At 38.8% G+C, this 18072-nt stretch overlaps 1 protein-coding gene and 1 non-coding gene across 11 annotated transcripts in view; one reads left to right on the top strand and one right to left on the bottom strand.

The window, feature by feature from the left end:
- PPP1R12B (protein phosphatase 1 regulatory subunit 12B) overlaps positions 1–18072 on the top strand; it is a 267914-nt gene that overhangs the window by 92907 nt on the left and 156935 nt on the right. For 8 of the 10 annotated variants that reach the window (XR_008382941.1, XM_053604146.1, XM_053604144.1 and 5 more), the window contains exons 6-12: positions 391–465; positions 3575–3654; positions 4280–4419; positions 7083–7195; positions 10528–10731; positions 12134–12216; positions 13534–13659. Coding sequence is in view for 9 of the 10 variants with exons in the window: in XM_053604146.1 (XP_053460121.1) it covers positions 391–465; positions 3575–3654; positions 4280–4419; positions 7083–7195; positions 10528–10731; positions 12134–12216; positions 13534–13659 (821 nt within the window). In the remaining variant the exon portion in view is untranslated. Of the gene's footprint in view, positions 1–390; positions 466–3574; positions 3655–4279; positions 4420–7082; positions 7196–10527; positions 10732–12133; positions 12217–13533; positions 13660–14294; positions 14336–16958; positions 17142–18072 lie in introns of those variants that run through there. The other 2 variants (XM_053604151.1, XM_053604155.1) reach the window with 2 other exon arrangements.
- Positions 1188–1295, bottom strand: LOC128597871 (U6 spliceosomal RNA). Its single transcript, XR_008383426.1, has one exon. It is a non-coding gene; the product is annotated as a U6 spliceosomal RNA (small nuclear RNA).

Genomic DNA, 18072 nt, shown 5'->3' with positions numbered 1-18072 from the left:
GGGAGATGATTCCTGTAACTTAATTAGACCTTCCTCTGAGGTTTTTAAGAACCCCTTATTGAATTTATCATAACAATTAAGACCATTTTAGAATAGGTACAGGTAGGGATTTCACTTGATTATTTGCCAGGAGGCAGTAAGGATTAGAAACTGTGTGATTTCCTCAATACTGTTTTACAAAATATAAAACTTTCAAGGATTTGTTGGTTTGTTAATGGTTCCTCTGTGATAGATGAAGGCATTATCTTGTGTAGGGTAGATTAGTTAGGGAAGCAGCTATTATTGGAATCAAAGGCAAAAAGTGAATGTCAAGTAGGTCAGGGCCCTGATAAAGTCACGTGACCGCTACTTCTGTTTTCTAACAGTCATGGTGCTCCTTTTCTCTGCCAGGGCCAGACACCATTTGATGTAGCTGATGAAGGTCTTGTGGAGCACTTGGAGATGCTTCAGAAGAAGCAGGATGTGGTGAGCCTCTGGGTGATACTTTTAAAGCTTTTCTAACAATTTGCAACACACAGCAGACATGTATCTGAGCGACTTGTTTAATTATGTCTGCTAAGAGCTAAAATAAACATATTTGCATTCCAGATATGTTAATTGTTCCCTTCAAGAAATATAAACAGTCTATTAGAAGAAAATATCTCAGAAACCATTGTTAAAGTTTACTTATTGTAAGATAGCCTTTAAGAAGTGAAAAGTTAAAAACAACAAAAGACTAATAATTACCCTTGAGTTCTAGAAAATGCACATGACGTGTTCGTATCTATTTTTTCCAGATAGGAAGTACCAGAGTAGAGAACAACTTATAGCTTTTGTTTTTCCTTATTGACTAAAAGGCTGTTCTTGTTTTTGAGACAGAGCCTCAAGTTGTCGCCCTAGATAGAGTGCTATGGCATTATAGCTCACAGCAACCTCCAACTCCTGGGCTTAAGCAATTCTCCTGCCTCCGCCTCCCAAGTAGCTAGGACTACAGGCACCCACTACAATACCCGGCTATTTTTTTTTTTTTTGGTTGCAGCCGTCATTGTTGTTTGGCGGGCCCAGGCTAGATTCGAACCCACCAGCTCAGGTGTATGTGGCTGGCGCCTTAGCCACTTGAGCCACAGGCGCCACGCCTAAAAGGCTATTCTTATTTAAAGTACATTAATTAATTATAGAGAGGAACGTATTTCTTTCTTTCTTTTTTTTTTAATATGGAATGCTTCACAAATTTGTGTGTCATCCTTGTGCAGGGGCAATGCTAACCTTCTCTTTTATCGTTCCAGTTTTAGTATATGTGCTACTATAGCAAGCACACATATTTCTTTCTTAAAAACAAACACACAGTCCTTAAACTGTCATTTGGTAATGGACAGTAGTTTGTCAGTGATTTGTCAGATCCCATATAATATCCATAATTCAGTTCTCCTTTCTCTCTTCCTTATTTTATTGTTTTGTTGTATGCCTTTTGGTTTAGTACTATATAGAAGAACTGTATAAGCATGGTACTCATGTACAGACTGCAGAATGGAAAACCCACCCAACATACAGATGAAGAGTGAATAGGTCACATTTTCTGCCTATAAAGTAGATGAGTAATATACTCATGTGAGTAGATCAGTGACATGAGGGTGGGAGAGAAAAAAAATCACTGGATTTCCTTGGTTTTTTTTTCTTTGTGCTGTGGTCCAGGTCACATGAACTTAAAATTTAGAACAAATGGGCGGCACCTGTGGCTCAGCGGGTAGGGCGCCGGTCCCATATGCCGGAGGTGGCGGGTTCAAACCCAGCCCCGGCCAAATTAAAAAAAAAAAAAAAAAAATTTAGAACAAATACGGGAAAACCACAGTTCTGAATCAAAGAACTATATAGCTCAGTGGTAGGGCAGATCCGTCATAACTCACCTTAAGTGTGTTCAGCATTGTGCTGGACTAGCAAAATGAAGATTCTGGTTATTTTAAGGCTGAGCAAGAAAGTCATTTACATAAAGCATGGACAAATACAATTTCTAATTAATTTTTTTTTTTTTTTTTTTGTAGAGACAGAGTCTCACTGTACTGCCCTCGGGTAGAGTGCTGTGGCGTCACATGGCTCACAGCAACCTCTAACTCTTGGGCTTACCCGATTCTCTTGCCTCAGCCTCCCTAGCAGCTGGGACTACAGGCGCCTGCCACAACGCCCGGCTATTTTTTTGTTGCAGTGTGGCCAGGGCTGGGTTTGAACCCTCAACCCTCGGCATATGGGGCCGGCGTCCTACTCACTGAGCCACAGGCGCCGCCCAATTTTTTTTTTTTTTTTTGTAGAGACAGAGTCTCACTTTATGGCCCTCGGTAGAGTGCCGTGGCCTCACACAGCTCACAGCAACCTCCAACTCCTAGGCTCAAGCGATTCTCCTGCCTCAGCCTCCCAAGTAGCTGGAACCACAGGCGCCCGCCACAACGCCCGGCCATTTTTGGTTGCAGTTTGGCCGGGGCCAGGCTTGAACCCGCCACCCTCGGTATATGGGGCCGGTGCCTTACCGACTGAGCCACAGGTGCCACCCTCTAATTAATTTTTTTATTGAGTAATCTGGATCACTAAAAGCTAAAATTTTCCAAATATGGTGTCAGTGCTATTGTTTAGCAATAATAGCCTTCCTAATACAAGATGTATTACTTTTTTGTAGTTTTTAAAACTTTTTATTGTAAAGTACTTTTTAAACTCACAAAGAAGTTGCTAAGGGCCAGGCCTTAGTCTCAGGCCGCTAATCCTAGCACTCTGGGAGGCTGAAACGGGTAGATTGCTAGAGGTCAGGAGTTTGAGACCAGCTGAGCAAGAGTGAGACCCAGTCTCTAAAATCTAGCTGGGCATTGTGGTGGGTAACTATAGTCCCAGCTACTCGGGAGGCTGAAGCAAGAGGATCACTTGAGCCCAGGAGTTTAAGGTTGCTGTGAGCTATGATGCCATGGCACTCTACCGAGGGCAACATAGTAAGATTCCGTCTCAAAAAAAAAAAAAGTTGCTAAAATAGTGTAGAGAATTCCTGTGTATCCTTTACCTAGTACAGTTCTGTTTTGAACATAAATAATATTATTTGCTAAATAACATTTCTGCACCAACAGGAATGATACTTATCTTTGTACCTTGCATAACTTTGGGTTCCAGGGATATAAATACATTTTGCCTGGAGCATGCATTCAAATCCCAGACCATTTTCTTTAAGGGTTTATTTCCCATTTGGTACCTATGTTTTCTTCAGAACTATTGCCAACTTATTTCAGTATGTGGATCAAAAAGAATTCTTTCAAGTTCCTTCTGGCTTTCTGTCCTTCAGAAGCTAGGCTTTTTTTGAAGATCAGGTTTGGGTATTTGAGGCAGTTTTATTGAAGCTGTAACACCATGGTCTTTCTCTTCTACCTTTAGGATGAGAGTTTTCTTCTATCATTATCTCCCAAGGAAATCCAACTTGATATGTTTTTTTTGTTCTTCATTCCCCTTTTCCCTCTTTGGTGTTGGTCCTTTCTTCAGAATGACGGTATATATTTTTAGTTCCCCCACTAATTTTTCATTAGTAGTCAACTTCTTCCCTTTTTCCCCCTATTTTCTCAATTTCCAGCTTCGAAGTGAAAAGGAGACACGGAATAAACTCATTGAGTCAGATCTGAATAGCAAATTGCAGAGTGGACTCTTTAAGAAGTAAGAGGCTTAAAGAAGGGAATGAACTGTACTGTGTGTGGGTGACATACTTAACTTTAGAATTTATACTGTGAAGAAATTCTGTGTTTAACTTTAGCCAAAATGTCTCTGTAAATATGTGAGAGAGTTTGCAGGGGAAGTAGGTGATGTTGATACATAGGGGAGACACTGAGGATGGGTGAACATATTATAAACTCAGAAATTAACTGAGACTGTGTGCAGCATTTTTTAAAATCCTAGTTTAGGAGTTCTTATTCCCAGAGTCTCCCTTCCATACTGTAAGCTCAAGAACCATGTCTTCATGATTCCTGGCATGTAAAAAGTACTCAATGAACATTTGTTAAATGATTTTTTTCAATGTTTATCTGCCTTATCAACATCAAAATTTATAGCCCTCCTTTTTTTCTGTGTGTTAAAACTAGATCTCTAAAGTCATATATTAAAACATAATCTGCAAAAACCAAGGGCTCAGAACACACACATGTAAAGAAGAATTTGAATATGTTTCTGCTGTTCCTCGGCATATGGGTTTATAGACTGGTTCCCTTTATTGTACCTGATTGTCAGTGAACTTGAATGGTTTGTCACTTTTGAATTTACATTCAAAATGTCATCTTTAATTTAGCAAAGAGAAGATGCTTTATGAGGAAGAGACACTCAAGTCCCAAGAAATAGAGGAAGAAAACAAAGAATCTAGCAGCTCCAGCTCAGAGGAGGAGGAAGGTGAAGATGAAGCTTCTGAGTCAGAAACTGAGAAGGAGGGAGGTAATGCAAAGATGTTCATAGCAAAGATACTCTATTTCTATAGCGTGAGATTACTGCTTGTCAGAGAGCTAGCCACGCCTCAGAGGGCTCCAAAAAGAGGTCAAAGTTTAGTTTTCAAGGATGACATATCTATATCTCATAAAATAGCTAATGACTTAGTTGTAAAAGCTGTGAGCTATGTTAGAATATATCTACCAGTTCCCCATATGATAAGGTATACTAAGAATTCTTACGTGAGGGAGTCAACTGTCCTGAACTCAGATTGGTGGATGACGTAGAGACCAGATTCCAAAAAGTCAATGTGCTGAGAAGCGGAGAAGGTGAAATCTTACCGAAGCTTTTACAGTCAGATGCTTTAAACCAACTAGTTAAAATTTGCATTTAGTGCTCACATTTGTCTGATTCCTTAAACAGAATCCTTAAATGGTTTTTTTCTTCAACATGTGAAGCTCCTTCAGTTTCTGGGAGATTGAGGAAGGAACAAAATCATATTTACCTTTATGACTATTATTGATAACATAAACATCATATGGAGTTTCTTAAGTTTATAACTTGACAAAATAGGAACTCTATTAGTGAGAGTGAGCTGTTTAACATGTTTAGACCAATGAGCTATGAAATTGCTCATTGGTCTTGATGTATAGTCAGGCAAACACTGAGAAAAGAGTTACTGGGCTTTACTTCATAAAGGTTCAACTGCAAGAGAATAGTTCTCATAGATAGTTGGAAGTTAATGATAAACTAAGATTTTATGGTTCGTGCCCCACATTCACTGGCATGTTGTCTCTCCAAATTTGAGTTCATGATAAGATGAAATATTTCTGCTAGAATACCAAGTTAGAGGGGAAAGGGTCACACATTAGTTTTATAATGGAATCTGTATTTTCCTCAGAACTCTGCCATAGCTAGCCTACCCATAATGAGGATACTTAACTCACTTTGTTGTCTGGGCCCCAGCTCCTGCTGAAGTCTGGCTTTGCTGACATGATTTCTCTCAGTGATGGGAGAGTACTGCTTTTCTTCCTGTTGCAACCTCTGAGGCTCAGTTCTACAGAGAAGAAAGCACCAGCTAAATTTGCAGTATAGGAGATGACCTTTCATTGAGATTTGAATTTCTATTATTAATTGGGCCCATTTTGCTTTGGGAATGCTATGTAGTACCTATCAAAATTTATAAATGTGCATCTTTTGATAATTGTATTATTTATTGAGTACTTAACATGTTATAGGCATTAAGTATTATCTGGAGTTACTGTCTTGCTGTTTGCTAGATCAAGCTTCTAAGGTTCTTTTAGCTACAAAGGTATTAGAAAAACGGGAGGAAGCTACCTGAACTACTATCATTTGTAATTTGTACCCCTGCCTCAGGCCTCTTGTTTTCTGCATCTTATCTTCACATTGCTATTGTAGTGAAATACCCATAGCATTCTTTTAACCACGCTACACCTCTTTCTAAAAACCTTCCATGTTCCACACCGCCTATTAGTGCCTATACAGTGCTATAAATAGGTAAGGACATATTCTAGCCAAATTGAACTGTTTGACCTTTCCTACTCCAGAACATTTATTTGTGCCTTAGAATATATTTCAGTTCATCAAATGCTTATTGAGTGATTTCTGTTAGAAGCTATAGGAGGTAGCGTATTGAAAAAGTTTTTCTTTAGGTTTTTGTGGTATAGGAAGGAGACTGAAAAGGAATGGTCACTTCACCATTCTTTCACTGGTGCTTACTTCCTTTTTGTGTCCCTCTAGTATTGCACACCTACCTCCACTATCGCAGTCATCATTTTGGCTGGGAACTCTGGGTTTATCATTATATTCCCAGGTCTCAGCACTGTGCCTGTATATGACAGGCATTCACATTCATTGACTATATCTACTAGGGGAAAAGAAAGGTGTGTACTTGAATAAAATACATGTCACATGAGAGATATAAATGCAGTCAATAGTACTCACTAGTAAGAAAGATTATAACTAGTTCTGGGAGTTATAATAAAACTTTACATTTGTAGTGCTTTTTATTTTGTGATATATATATATATTGCAGTTTTTGACCGGGGCTGGGTTTGAACCCACCACCAGTGCCCTACTCCTTTGAGCCACAGGCACTGCCCTATTTTGTGATATTTTTAAACATTTTTATTTAATCCTCACAACCACACTCTGAAGTATATACTATTATCACCACTTTTTCATATGGTGAATTGACATTGCTGGAGGTTGGGTGAATTAGGTTTCATAGCTGGCAAGTGACATGCCTGAGATCCTGACTTCAATCTGGGACTCCTCAGAGTACAAGGGATCCAGTGGAAATTATCTATATTAGAAGTGGAAGATAAAACTGTGGAAAAGTATAAGATCCCCCAGGGAGAGATTGTAGATGAATTTTATACAAGATATCACTAATAATGTGGAGATAGTTGTTAGTTTTCGGTTTTTGTCTGAAAGTTGGAGTTGAAGCCTACCAAGATGGAGGTACCGTTGAGTTTGTTTCCTTTTGCCAACTGCCAACTAGAGATTTCATCTTAGTTTGAGTCCACATATCATATTGACCCTAATAATCTGTTTTGATAATGGGCAAGCCTATTTTATGAGCAGAAAAGGACAGACATACAAAGATAAGATTTTTATACTTGTACTTGTTGCTTCTCCTGTCTTAACAGATAAAAAGCCAGAAGCCATTGTCAACCATTCCAATTCTGAAAACAAGAGTATTATCACAGAGCAAATACCAGCACCTACTCAGAATACCTTCTCTGCCTCTTCTGCTAGGAGAGTGAGTATTTTGGAATTAATTTGAGTATTATATTTTATTATACTGCAATAATATATACTTAGAAACACCGTAAAGATACATTCTTATAAAACAATACTGATACATTCTTGCCTGTCATTATCTGCTCCCATAACAAAATACCACAGACTATGGCTTAAACCAGTTGGTCCTCAACTTTTTTGGTATCAGGGCCCGGTTTCATGAAAGGCAAGTGTTTCCATAGATGGAGCAGAGGTTGGGGACATGAGGAGGTGATAGGACAGGAGGCAGTGTTCAGGTGGTGCAGGCAGTGATGTTATGTGGGCCTCTGACCAGTACTAGTCTGTGGCCCCAGAACTGGGGACTGTAGGCTTAAACAACAGAAATTTATTTCTCACAGTCCTGGAGGCTAGGAAGTCCCAGATGAAGATCCTGGCCAGTTCAGTCCTGGTCAGGGCTCTCTTCCTGGCTTGAAGATAGCTGCTTTCTCACTATATCCTATCATGGCAGAGAGAGAGCGAGTGTGAGCACTCTGGTGTCTCTTACTCTTCTTATTAGGGAGCCGGCCATATCAGATTAGGGCACCACTCTTTTCCCTTCATTTAATCTTTATCATTTCTTCACAGGCCCTATTTCCAAATACAGGCACACCGGGGATTAGGGCTTCAATGTATGAATTAGGGGAGGACACAAACATTCATTCCATAGCATTGCCCCCTCAAAACCTATCAACTCTTGCCAAACAAATTCAGCTATAGTGTGTTAAGATAATAGGATAGACTGGGACCAAAGAAATTTTGTCAGTTGCCTATTTTCTTTTTATCTGAAGATAGCTGTATGTAAAGAATGATATGTAGCTTCCAGCATTGTTTTGATAACTATTTTCCTTTTTCTGTTTCTCCTTTGCAATTTTACTTTCATGAGTAAAGCCTGTATGATAGGTAGAGAGTAGAGGTGATAGGACTTGTTGAAATACTGGATGCACTACCCTGAAACTTTCTGCAGGCTTCTAGTCAGAGCGACAGAGTTGAATGATGACCCTAGTCTACAAAGTATAAATTTAGTTTTGAGTTTAAGAATTGATCTGAGTTTTTTGGAATGAAGCTGTTGAAAAAGCCCTGTTGTTTTTATAGATATTAACTTATTGATCGTCTTAGCACCTCATGGATGGGAAAGATCGTTGTATGGGATCCTTTTAAAAATGACAGCATGGGCTTAGTTGCTTGTTGATTACTAGAAGCATCATTTTGAATCATTAAAGAGGTTTATTTTTTATTTATTTTTTTTATTAAATCATAGCTATGTACATTAATGTGATCATGGGGCACCATACACTAGTTTCATAGACCGTTTGACTCAGCCCTATCATTAAAGAGGTTTCAAATAGAATGTAATCCTCACTCATTAACCAGTTATTTGGTTTTCCCTCATATATTGCTACTATTTATAGGGGTGATTAAATTTCCTACTTTTTGTAGGAAAAAGTGTATATACTTTTACCTATACACACATATATTTATCCCACTTTGCCAAAAGGGTGCTAGGAAAGATATTTTTTCTCCTTAGAATTGAGGTAGTTTATGAAAAGCAGACATGATTGAGCCTCTAAAGCTGGAGGAATACATAAATGTATACATTCAGATGCTTAATGAAAACAGAAAGTCTGAGTGTGAGTTGGAGACAAGTGATTTAATGTTTTTATTGATTTTACCAGGTAAGAAAGGTGGTCTGGTATTGAGAAAACGATCTACACCTTTTTGCAAAGATCCCTGGAGTTCAGGAACGGGCTGGTGGCTGGTGTTCCAAAGACCAGTTGTGCCCCAAACTTAGGCTAATTCTAGTCTATGAATTTTTCCTGGTTTATAGCAAAATGAGATCATTAAAAACAAAGCTGTCTTTTCTGAGAAACAGTGTCTCATTCTGTTGCTCAGGCTGGAGTGCAGTGGTGCAATGATACCACACTGTAGCCTAGAATTCCTGGGCTTAAACAATCCTCCTGCCTCAACCTCCCAAGTAGCTAGGACTACAGGTATGCATCATCACACCTGGCTATTTTTAAAAGATTTTGGAGGCTCAGCTCCTGTGGCTCAAGTGGCTAAGGCTCCAGCCACATAACACCTGAGCAGGCAGGTTCGAAACCAGCCTGGGTCCACCAAACAACAATGACAGCTGCAACCAAAAAATAGCCGGGTGTTGTGGCAGGTGCCTGTAGTCCCAGCTACTTGGGAGGCTGAGGCAGGAGAATCCCTTAAGCCCAGGAGTTGGAGGTTGCTGTGAGCTGTGATGCCACAGCACTCTAACCAGGGTGACAGCTTGAAGCTCTGTCTCAAAAAAAAAAAAAGGATTTTGGAGAGATGAGGTCTCTCTATATTGCCCAGGCTGGTCTTGAATTCCTGGATTCAAGTGATCCTTGTGCCTCCACCTAAAGTACTGGGATTATAAACATAAGCCACTGAGTTCAGTCTCTAGAGGATTTTTTTATTTGTTTTTTTTTGCAGTTTTGGCCGCGGCTGGGCTTGAACCCACCACCTCCGGTATATGGGGCCAGCGCCCTACTCCTTGAGCCACAAGCGCCACCCAGTTTTTTTATTTGTTTTTTTAATGAAATGGTGATGATAGTGAGTTGTTCAAAAAGAGACCATCTTTTTGAAAGATGATCTCTTGGCAAAATAAAGATGGCAACCCTTTGACCTCTAATTTATATTTTTAAATTTTGCTGGTCAGTAAAATCTAAAACCCTTAGAACTGCTGCCCTGATCAAATGAGTTTTCTTGAAAGTAACAATTAGAATTTGAGTGTAGTGTCCTTTACTATTTTTATTAGTATTAACTGATATCAGTTTATCCCAGTACCTTAACACATATTTATAAATTAACTCATCTTATTCTTCCAGTTTCCCCATATTATAAGGAGGAATTATGCTTATTCTCACCATGTCACATTATCATCATTTCATTACAGATGAACATGTTGAAACCTAAAGAAGTGCATTATCTTATTTTCAGTTACACAGTGAGTCAAGAGAAGATGTATTACTAGAGTACCATTTTCTGATGTTCTAGGTTAGTACTAATTGCACATGGAGAACAAATGGTGTTTAATTTCTCAGAACAACTCTGTCAGGTAGGAGCATTGTGTTAAGAGTCTGAGGCTATTTCTGGCTTAGGGAGAAAGAGTCTTGAGAGGTTATTAGCATTTGACAGGTGAGGAAGAAAATATTGGCAGAAAATCTGCCATGTATTTGTTTCTTGTACAGCCTTATGTTGCCTCGTTGAGCTTAGTTAAGTGTGGAAAAGGCACATAAACTGAGAAAGAATCATCAAGGCATTTTCTTTTCTTTGCTTCTTTCATAGTTCTCCTCTAGCCTTTTTAACAAATCAGAAGAGCCCAAAGATGAATCTCCTTCTTCATGGAGATTGGGACTCAGAAAAACTGGCAGCCACAACATGCTAAGTGAGGTGGCCAACTCCAGGGAAGCTCTAAGGGACCGAGGTTCTTCCATCTACCGCTCCTCATCAAGCCCTCGGATTTCTGCTTTGCTGGACAACAAAGATAAGGTGCAGTTTGGGCAGTGTATGAGGAATTCCAAGGCAGTTTTCTTCCTTGAAAATTCAATCTTGGGAACAAAATATGTTCTAGTTCCTAAGTTGATTCTGGAAGTACAAAGCCTTTAAAGGGAAGCAGGTACATTGATTGTTTAATTAAGTAGCTATTTGCTTGCTATTATTTGCAGTGCCAAAAAAGAAAAGCTTTAATAGCTTTTCCTTTTGGCTTACCTTTACATTCATTCTTCCTTACCCCTTTATTTACAGCATAAAGTGGATCAGAATCATGAAAATTTGGATATGGCCCAGAAGATTCTTTGAATTAATATAAGACACTTCCTTTTTGATGTTTAGAAGCAAAATTTCTTAGCTGGGCTTTGAATCTTATTGAAGCTCAGGCAAATTAGCACTTAGAAAAAAATTTCTTAACTTGTCATTTTTAATTAATTTGGAAGTGTGATCAGGCTTACTTTACAAACAGTTCATCTAAGATAAATACATTTTTATTTTCTTCACTTTGGGTTCCAGATTTTATGGGAGTTCACTTAGTGCTTTTCTCTGGGGTCAGGTATTCCTTATAATCATAGTCTTTTTATTTTTTGTGTTTTATTTACTTTTTTGTTTTGTTTTGGTCTTCTTGCTTTGTTTTGCTTTTTTTTAATTTTTTTTTGAGGCAGTGTCTTATTTTGTTGCCCTTGGTAGAGTGCTATGATGTCACAGCTCACAGCAACCTCCAACTCTTGGGCTTAAGTGATTCTCTTACCTCAGCCTCCTAAGTAGCTGGGACTACTGGTGCCTGCCACAACGCCCAGCTATGTTTTTGTTGTCGTTGTAGTTGTCATTGTTGTTTAGCAGGCCTGGGCCAGGTTTGAACCCACCAGCCCCAATGTATGTGGCCAGTGCCATAACCACTGAGGTACAGGCACCGAGCTGGGCCTCTTGCTTGTATTGCATTTCTGGAGTCTACTCAGTGAGCTGAGGCATAGCAGTTGGGTATTCATTGCACATGTCCCTATGGAAGTTTCATTTCAAGAAAGAGGTTCTGGTGACTATCTAAGGCTTATTTCATGAAGGACATTAGAGTGGAGCTTTCTGTTTGCGGCTTTTCAAAGGCTCTACCTCTGTTTTGGCAGAGCTGCTGCTTTATGTAATTTGTGCTGTTTATTTGATCATTGTGACTTTTCTCAAGAGATTTATTTCCCTACATTCTGTTTTTTTAATGGAGGAAAGTTAGCAATAAGCTTTTGAAAGCTAACCTTTTAAAACTCAAATTCTATTTTATCACTCAAAATGGAATTGATGTTGAATCCAGAAATAAGATGATATAGGTATATTAAGTTTGTTTTTATCCAAAATGTTTTACACTGTGTCAGTATTGTATCTTTCTTGTGCTTTACTTGTTTTTATTTTATAGGAGAGAGAAAACAAAAGCTATTTTAGTTCACTAACACCTCGGAGACTCAGCAGCACAAGTGACATTGAAGAAAAGGAGAACAGGTAATTCTAATACAGGCCAAAAGATAGTCTTCTTTAACTTGGCCATTAACTCCTGCCCATTACTTCTCTGTACTTTTTTTCACAGATGTCCTTCACACATTATAAATTGTTTATTCCTTCTGGTTAGAACATCTCTCAGACCTTACACACTTAGACTTTGCCAGTTCTTAATTCTCACTCCAGCTTAGACATTACTGTCTTTAGAAAGTTTACCCTGGCTCTTCAGAGTATAGATTGGTTTTAGGCCACCAGCAGGCTCTGTAAAGATAGGGTCTATGTATGTCTGGTTTCTCAAGGATCCCTAGTACCTAGCATAATGCCTACCAGGTGCCAAACTTTAATAATGTTATTTAATTCATCATGCAACTTCTAATTTGTAAGTAAATAAAATTAAAGTCTTCTTAATTCGATAAAATGAATATAGAGACTTTGAAGTATCACTGCTTCTCAGGAAAGAATCTGATCTGGAACCTTTCTTCTCAAGGTGTGGTCCTCCAACCAGCAGTATTACCATCACCTGGGAGCATGTTAGAACTACAGAGTCTTCGGCCCCACCCCAGATGAATAGAATCTATTTTAACAACATTCCGTAGGTTATTCAAATTCATGTTAATGATTGAGGAAAGGGTGGTGCCTATGGCTCAGCGGGTAGGGCGCCAGTCCCATATGCTGGAGGTGGTGGGTTCAAACCCAGCCCCGGCCAAAAAAAATAAAAATAAAATAAAAAAAAAAATGATTGAGGAAAAATGCTCAAGAGAACCTTGTGAATCCAGCCCATAGGTTTTGTAGCAAAAACTTGGCTTAGCAATTGTTGGTCAAACATCCTACTGTAGCCCTTTCCTGGATACTTTTTCATACATAATGCTAAAGAGCTTTCTAGCAATTCTTCCTACCTACCTTTTCTCCTTCTGTAGTAACCTCTTTCCTTAGTAATAGACTTCTCCATCTTTCACAATTGTCACTTTTCTGCTTAACTTATGAGTCATACCATGGGAACTGATTGCAAGGCACTTTTAAAATGAGAAACAAAAGTGACTTCTCAATACAAAAAGGTTAGAGACCTTTCACAATGAAGAATTTGATACCTTTTGAAATTAGTTGGCTTTGAAGCTGATTAAAAAGAAAACAAACTAATATTTACTCATTCTCTGTACAGAAAACAGGTATATAATACAAAGAATCATCTGAAAAATATGTCCATTTCTTTAACCATGTTACAGTTCGTCTAACTGGCTTTTCTCTCTCTGTTTGCATTGTATCACAGACAGAAACTAGTGGTAGGAATTAGTGTTTTGTTTTCCTTTCATGCCTCCACAGAGAATCAGCTGTTAATCTAGTGAGGAGTGGCTCCTATACCCGGCAGCTATGGAGGGATGAAGCAAAAGGAAACGAAACCCCACAGACAATTGCTCCTTCTACCTATGTATCAACCTACTTGAAAAGGTACCAGGCTTAAAAGGGTGGGAGATGATTTTCTTTTACTTTGGCCATGGAAATATGGTTAATAATTGCAGACTTTTAAATATTCAATTATCACCAAAAAAATTAATTTAAAAAATTACTTGTAGGGGTGGTGCCTGTGGCTCAAGGAGTAGGGTGCCCATCCTATATACCAGAGGTGGTGGGTTCAAACCTGGCCCTGGCCAAAAACTGCCCCCCCCCCAAAAAAATTACTTTTAGATTTCTTAGAGCTAACACCTTGACTAATTTAAAATTAAAGTTAATTTAATTAATTTATTCTCTTAATAACTGAATTAAAGTAAGCTAATTCCAAATCCTCACTACAGATCTGGCTTTATATTCCATCCTCTCAGTCTTATTAAAATCTTCAATCAGAAGTGATATCTAGTAATCTCTGGGCAAAACTGAATTTAAATCATCCTTGTCCAGTAGCTGGTTCTCTTTTTTCTGAAATTAGAGTAGTTCTTCTCTCAAGAGGGGGGAGGAAAAATGGGGACACTTTAGGGTGGTGAGGGGAGGGAAATGGGGAGTTTTCTACTGCATTTTGAAGTTTCATATTGAAGCTTGTTAATTTAGGGACTTGAGTTGTTTTTTTTTATGACTTTAATGGCCCTCAGATCCATCAAGATGTGAAACTCGCAAGTTTGGTGCAGAGAAGGTACATGGGTTTCCTTCCTTTTTTCTCATATATATTCCCTTTTCTGCAATTATTTTCTTTGCCATGTACTAGCCAGCAAACAAAGTCCCTTTGCCAGAGTCATTAAGCTATAAAATTTTCTTTATTAATACTCCAGTTCGAACTTTGCTGCTGATGTGAAAGAATCTGTTTTTCATTGCTTACTTTGAATTCTTTCTTCCGTTTAACCCCTCCAACTGCCTTCTCACACCATAGCCTTCATCATTAGGTTTTGTAGATTATTCATTGGCCACCTTAACATCAGGCCTTGGCCATAGACTATGAGCAAATTAACTCTTTGGGATCAAAACTTATTTCCTCTTGACTGGAGGGATTTGTCAACTAGCTAATGTTGGACCATGGGAAGTAGTAAGCTATAAAACAAATAGCCACTGTTACCTTTTTAAAAATTTCAGATTAATGTGGAGGTACATACATTTAGGTCATGTGAGATCACTAAACTCTACTTGCATACTTTCGGAGTTGAGCCCTTTCTTACAGGATGTATCTGCAGAACTAAAGAGCATTAAAAGGCAACAACGAGTGCATGTGATGCTTGTTGTCTCACTGTTGCCTTTTAATGCTCTTTATTTCTGCAGATACATCCTGTAAGAAAAGGCTCAATTTTGAAAGTATGCAATTAGAGTTAAGTGATCTCTTCAACTCTTTATTATTTAACCAAGTGTTTTTAGCTTTATGAGGCTGTCACATGTTTGTCTTAATGACTAAGGCCTTGGTCTACCCCAATACATTATTCTTTATAGTTGAATCCAAGAATAAGAAATGCAATCAGTGTAATCTGGCTTATTGTACCCTCCATGAATCCCCAACAATAAAAAAAGAAAACTTTTCTTTTTTTTTTTTTTGTAGAGACAGAGTCTCACTTTATGGCCCTCGGTAGAGTGCCGTGGCCTCACACAGCTCACAGCAACCTCCAACTCCTGGGCTTAAGCGATTCTCTTGCCTCAGCCTCCCGAGCAGCTGGGACTACAGGCGCCTGCCACAACGCCCGGCTATTTTTTTGGTTGTAGCTGTCACTGTTTAGCAGGCCTGGGCCAGGTTCAAACCTGCCAGCCCCAGTGTGTGTGTTGGGCAAAGTAACCACTGTACTACGGGTGCTGAGCCTAAATCTTAATTTCTTTTTCTTTTTCTTTTCTTTTTTTTTTTTTTAGAGACAGGGTCTCACTTTATCGCCCTCGGTAGAGTGCCGTGGCCTCACACAGCTCACAGCAACCTCCAACTCCTGGGCTTAAGCGATTCTCTTGCCTCAGCCTCCCGAGTAGCTGGGACTACAGGCGCCCGCCACAACGCCTGGCTAAAAAAAGAAAACTTTTCTAAGAAAATAATATTATATATCTAGGAAAGAGAGAAACCTGATACTTAAATTCCGGGCATGGAGTTATTTTGTGGTGAATTTGTTGATTTTTATGATCCAAATCATTAGCAAATGGGATGAGTAGCAATTGGTTGAATAGATGTAGTTTGGCAAAGTTATGATGAACAGAAGAGGGAAGAGCTGCCTCTGTTTAGGGTGGAAAGTATGCTTAATGATGTGAGGACTTTTTGAGAAAAAAATATCTATACCTTGCTTCATACTTGGATTTCTAAAGCTCTTCTGCTATAACCCTGAATCACTTTATGATTTTATAAAATCCTGTCTTCGATGTTTTTAAGGGAAAGAATCATATGCTATAATCATTTAAAAGAGAAAGTCTGAGGAGAAATTTGTCATTTGCTGGCTATGCCGAAGCTTGGTTTACTTTCCATTTTCTAGTTTATCTCATGTCTTTTTGCAGAAATTCCTTTTGTATGGCCTTAGGCTTCATAGCCTTTTTTTGGTCACTCCCTTCAAGTATCTCATTACTATTATAGCCAAGAAATATTTTGAAATTTTAACCTAAATAATTTTTTGCTAGAAATTGAGATGGTTCTTACCTGTCTTCAATTAAAACAAAAGTAAATTGTCTTCTATTGCTCAGACAGTATTACTTTCTAGACTTAACACTTCATATCCTCCCAAAGGCATTTTTGCTTTAGGTAAATAAATGCAGTTCTCAAAATCATTTTTTAACAGAGCAGAGCATCTTTACTCTTCTTTACATTTTAACTAAAATCTCTGTTCCAAAACCTTCTCAAATTCTCTAGTCTTACTTTAGCTTTTGCAGTGCTTTTTCTGTGTCAGGTAGACATTTGGGGTTGCATGATTTTTCGCCTTGGATTTGTTGGGAATTATTTTTTCTAATAAAATTATTCTATTTCCTGTTCTTTCCCTTTCTTAGCCTCTGTTCTTGTGACATAGTCTCCTTTCCTGTGTTTCCTTGTTAAATATCATCTCTCTTCCTTCGCATTCTTTCATTCTTGTGGATGTTTGACCAGAGATCATCTTTCAAAGAGTGATGATTCCTTCACTCTTTTGGATGATTGCCTGCTTGCTGCCAGCCACCCAGCTCTAGCTGGAGTTGATCACTCCACTTCCCAATTGTCAAACGCTCTCCTTGGTCTACCTACATTCCTTTTAAATGCACATTCTGGGTGGGTAGGTGGTACTGGGAAATGGGGGGTGAGCAGCATGTCCTGAAGAAAGTGACTGTGTGCTATTTTGCAGTGCTTCATTTGGTAGAAGTAGTGACCCCACAAGTCCCTACATTTCAGCCAATCGCAATTCATCTCCTGCTACCTCACCCATTACCATTGGTTCATCTACCTCTCAGGGCAGCCAAGGGCAACCTGCCTCTTCTTGCCCTGCACCAATCAGTGCAGACACTACTGCATCTGTACATCATGGCAGGTAAGGCTTCTTGGAGCCGTTTGAGTTGCATTCATCAAAGTTAATACCTCTGGAAACACACATGCAACTTGAACTAAAGAGACTTCATCACTGTAGAAACAAGTTTGAATTGCTGTAAAAATGTCCATAATTTAATGAGGATGCTTTTTCTTTGACTTTTATTAGCCAGTCAACAGTTACTTATTGAATAATCAGAGGGTATGTGTCACTGTACTTGGTATTTAGGTGTCAACTATGAGTGCTTTCATCTCTCATCAACCTTACCAGTTGTGATTATAATTGGAGGGTCATACTATTAGGGTAAGTTAAATATAAAATATGGCAATACTTTTTATATTTAACTTACCCCAATAGTATGACCCTCCAATTATAATCACAACTGGTAAGGTTGATGAGAGATGAAAGCGCTCTAGTACTTATGAGCAGGAGTCTTTTGTATTTAGTCTTTTTGGAAGATGGCATATAAACCTAAATCAGAAGTAACATTAACTCTGATTATGTTAATGTTCCAAAAACCCCCCATAACCTTCTAAAAACTTCCAGCCAGCTCAATTCATAATTTTCAAGTTGTGGAAGCAACCTAAGTCCCCATCAACCCATAAATGGATCAACAAACTGTGATATGTATATGTATATATGTATACCATGGGATATTATGCAGCCATTAGAAAGGGCAGAGACTTTACATCTTTTACTTTACCTGGTTGGAGTTGAAATACATTCTTCTCAGTAAAGGATTGCAAGAATGGAAAGATAAATATCCAGTGTATTCCATAATTAAAAGAAATCAATATATAAACAATTACATGTTCTGGACGGTGCCTGTGGCTCAGTCGGTAAGGCGCCAGTCCCATATACCAAGGGGGGCGGGCGCCTGTAGTCCCAGCTACTCTGGAGGCTGAGGCAAGAGAATCGCCTAAGCCCAGGAGTT

This window comes from Nycticebus coucang, chromosome 10, assembly GCF_027406575.1.
Source record: "Nycticebus coucang isolate mNycCou1 chromosome 10, mNycCou1.pri, whole genome shotgun sequence".
Taxonomy (NCBI): domain Eukaryota; kingdom Metazoa; phylum Chordata; class Mammalia; order Primates; family Lorisidae; genus Nycticebus; species Nycticebus coucang.
The sequence above is the reverse complement of the archived record's forward strand: the minus strand, read 5'-3'. Positions and strand labels throughout refer to the sequence as shown.